Source organism: Cebus imitator, unplaced genomic scaffold, assembly GCF_001604975.1.
Source record: "Cebus imitator isolate Cc_AM_T3 unplaced genomic scaffold, Cebus_imitator-1.0 Scaffold794, whole genome shotgun sequence".
Lineage (NCBI taxonomy): Eukaryota > Metazoa > Chordata > Mammalia > Primates > Cebidae > Cebus > Cebus imitator.
The window spans coordinates 1-2,278 of record NW_016108109.1 but is presented as its reverse complement, the minus strand read 5'-3'; the positions used below and the strand labels follow the sequence as shown (position 1 = coordinate 2,278).

General features: G+C 39.2%; 1 protein-coding gene across 1 annotated transcript in view; it reads right to left on the bottom strand.

The window, feature by feature from the left end:
• LOC108297369 (zinc finger protein 501-like) overlaps positions 1 to 1,542 on the bottom strand; it is a 32,722-nt gene extending 31,180 nt beyond the window's left edge. The window contains exons 1-2 of the mRNA XM_037735385.1: positions 1,252 to 1,542; positions 605 to 700 (exon numbers count right to left, since the gene is read on the bottom strand). Coding sequence (XP_037591313.1) covers positions 605 to 700; positions 1,252 to 1,339 — 184 coding nt within the window. The 5' untranslated portion in view covers positions 1,340 to 1,542. The remainder of the gene's footprint in view (positions 1 to 604; positions 701 to 1,251) is intronic.
• Positions 1,543 to 2,278: the final 736 nt, after the last annotated feature.

Genomic DNA, 2,278 nt, shown 5'->3' with positions numbered 1-2,278 from the left:
CTAATCTTAGTTTAGGCTAGGAAAGATGGAAAGTTGAAGTGAAATACAAGATCAGTTTTTTTATATTTAGGAAAATGCTTCGTGCTCTGATGAAATTACTGAGTCTCAATTTTTGTAGGATCATCTTGAAAACCACTGTAGGATTAGAAATTCAAATACCAGAAAATATGTGACATCTGTCCACAGAATTCCTGCAGCTTCTAACAGAAATCCCACTTTCCATCACTGCCCTCACACGCTTCTACATGAGGCAAAAACAGAACTTTAAAAGTGGTTTCACATAGAGGTAGAAACATGCACAGACTTCCCCAGAGCTCCCAAATCAATAGAAGAGCAGCCAGATTATGCAGGCCCTCACAGGCCTCACAGGACTTTGGCTGTCACTGTGAAATTTGATGGTGGATCACAGAAGGTGAAGGAGAATCATTAGATAATTTCAAAGCATGAGACAGAAGATGTCCCTCTACGACACCAAGAGAAATAAACTTAGGCATCTAAAAAATCATTTCCACGGGAGAACTTCCCAATCCACACTTCAATGTCTGGCTCTTTCCTGACCTCTGGACCTCTCACTCATGTCACCTACTCATTCACTCCCGCCTACCTGGCTGGATGGCTACTGTCTCTGCACTCTTCACATTCCAGGGCTCTTTCCTTTGCTCCAAAAAGGTGATCAGGTCCGGCTTAGAGACAGCAAGACCTGTTTTATGAGAAAAAGTCACATGACTCTTGCTGGGAGTTCTTTAACTGCCAAATCAGTAGGGTACTCAGTAAAGAGGGGACATTATAGAGGATTCCCATAGAAATTTACTATAGAAATATAGAAAATTTCCTATAGAAATACAGAAAATTACTTCCCCAAATACTGTTTCCTGTCAGCTTCTTTAGAATATTTAGGAAGCATTTTAAATATGGGAATCCTGAGATTCACTTCCAAGTATGACTGAATCAAAAATAAGGAGAAGGAATTGGATTTTAAATTGTGGGCAATGATAGTTTATACCACTCAATTTCTAGAATCACCACTAAACCAGAGTGAAGTTTGTATATCACCTCAAGAAAGAAGGCAAATGCCAAGATCAAACATTAGGAAGTTTTTTTCTACAACAAACCCATAATTTTTTTTTCCTAGAAGCAGGAATCTGAGTTCATTCATATAAAGCATAAGCTCCCAAGAGACATTCTACAAAGGAAAGAAATAAAACCCTTAGTTATTAGATATTAGATATTCCAAAGACAAGTTATCCTCACCTAGACAAACCAGGTTTCTGTAGTTCTCTAACATCACATCCCCATACAAATTCTTCTGATTTGAGTCCAGGTGTTCCCACTCCTCCATAGAGAATTCTATGGCCACATCCCTGAATGTCAGCAGTCCCTGAAATAAAAATAATTAACACATTGACCCAAGATGAAATAAGAGAGTTAAGAGAACTGACTCTGATTTATATGAGTGGCCTGAAATAATAAGATACTTTTAAACACAGTAATATTTTCTAACGTATTCTCTAACTCTGTGGAAAGAGAATGACGTAAGATCCACAAAACCAGTGTAGATACTATGCCTATATGGAATATAAAATATCAAACTAAGGCATCAGGGCTGGGCGCAGTGGCTCATGCCTGTAATCCCAGCACTTTGTGATGTCAAGGTGGGTGAATCACCTGACATCAGGAGTTTGAGACCAGCCTGGCCAACATGATGAAACCCTGCCTCTACTAAAAATACAAAAAATTAGCCAGGCATGGTGGCGGGCACCTATAATCCAAGCTATTCAGAAGGCTGAGGCAGAAGAATCAAACCCAGAGGTGGAGGTTGCAGTGAGCCAAGATCGCGTCATTGCACTCCAGCCTGGGCAACAAGAGCAAAACTCTATCTCAAAAAACAAAAACAAACAAAAGAACCAAAAAACTAGGGGATCAACATAGGAATATACATTTTTGAGAGCTATATTTACATCATCCACAATCAGTTGTGTGTAATTTTCAGGTGGAAAAGTCATGATGACTTAGAGGCATACTTCTCAAATCTTACTGTATTCAAAAATAAATGGGAGAACTTGGTCAAATGCAGATTCTGATTCAGAATATCTGGGGTTGGGACTGAGTTTCTGCATTTTTTCTCTTTTTTTTCCTTTTTTTAATTGCATTTTAGGTTTTGGGGTACATATGAAGAACATGCAAGATTGTTGCATAGGTACACACATGGCAGTGTGATTTGCTGCCTTCCTCCCCATCACCTATATCTGGCATTTCTCCCCATGCTATCTCTCCCCAA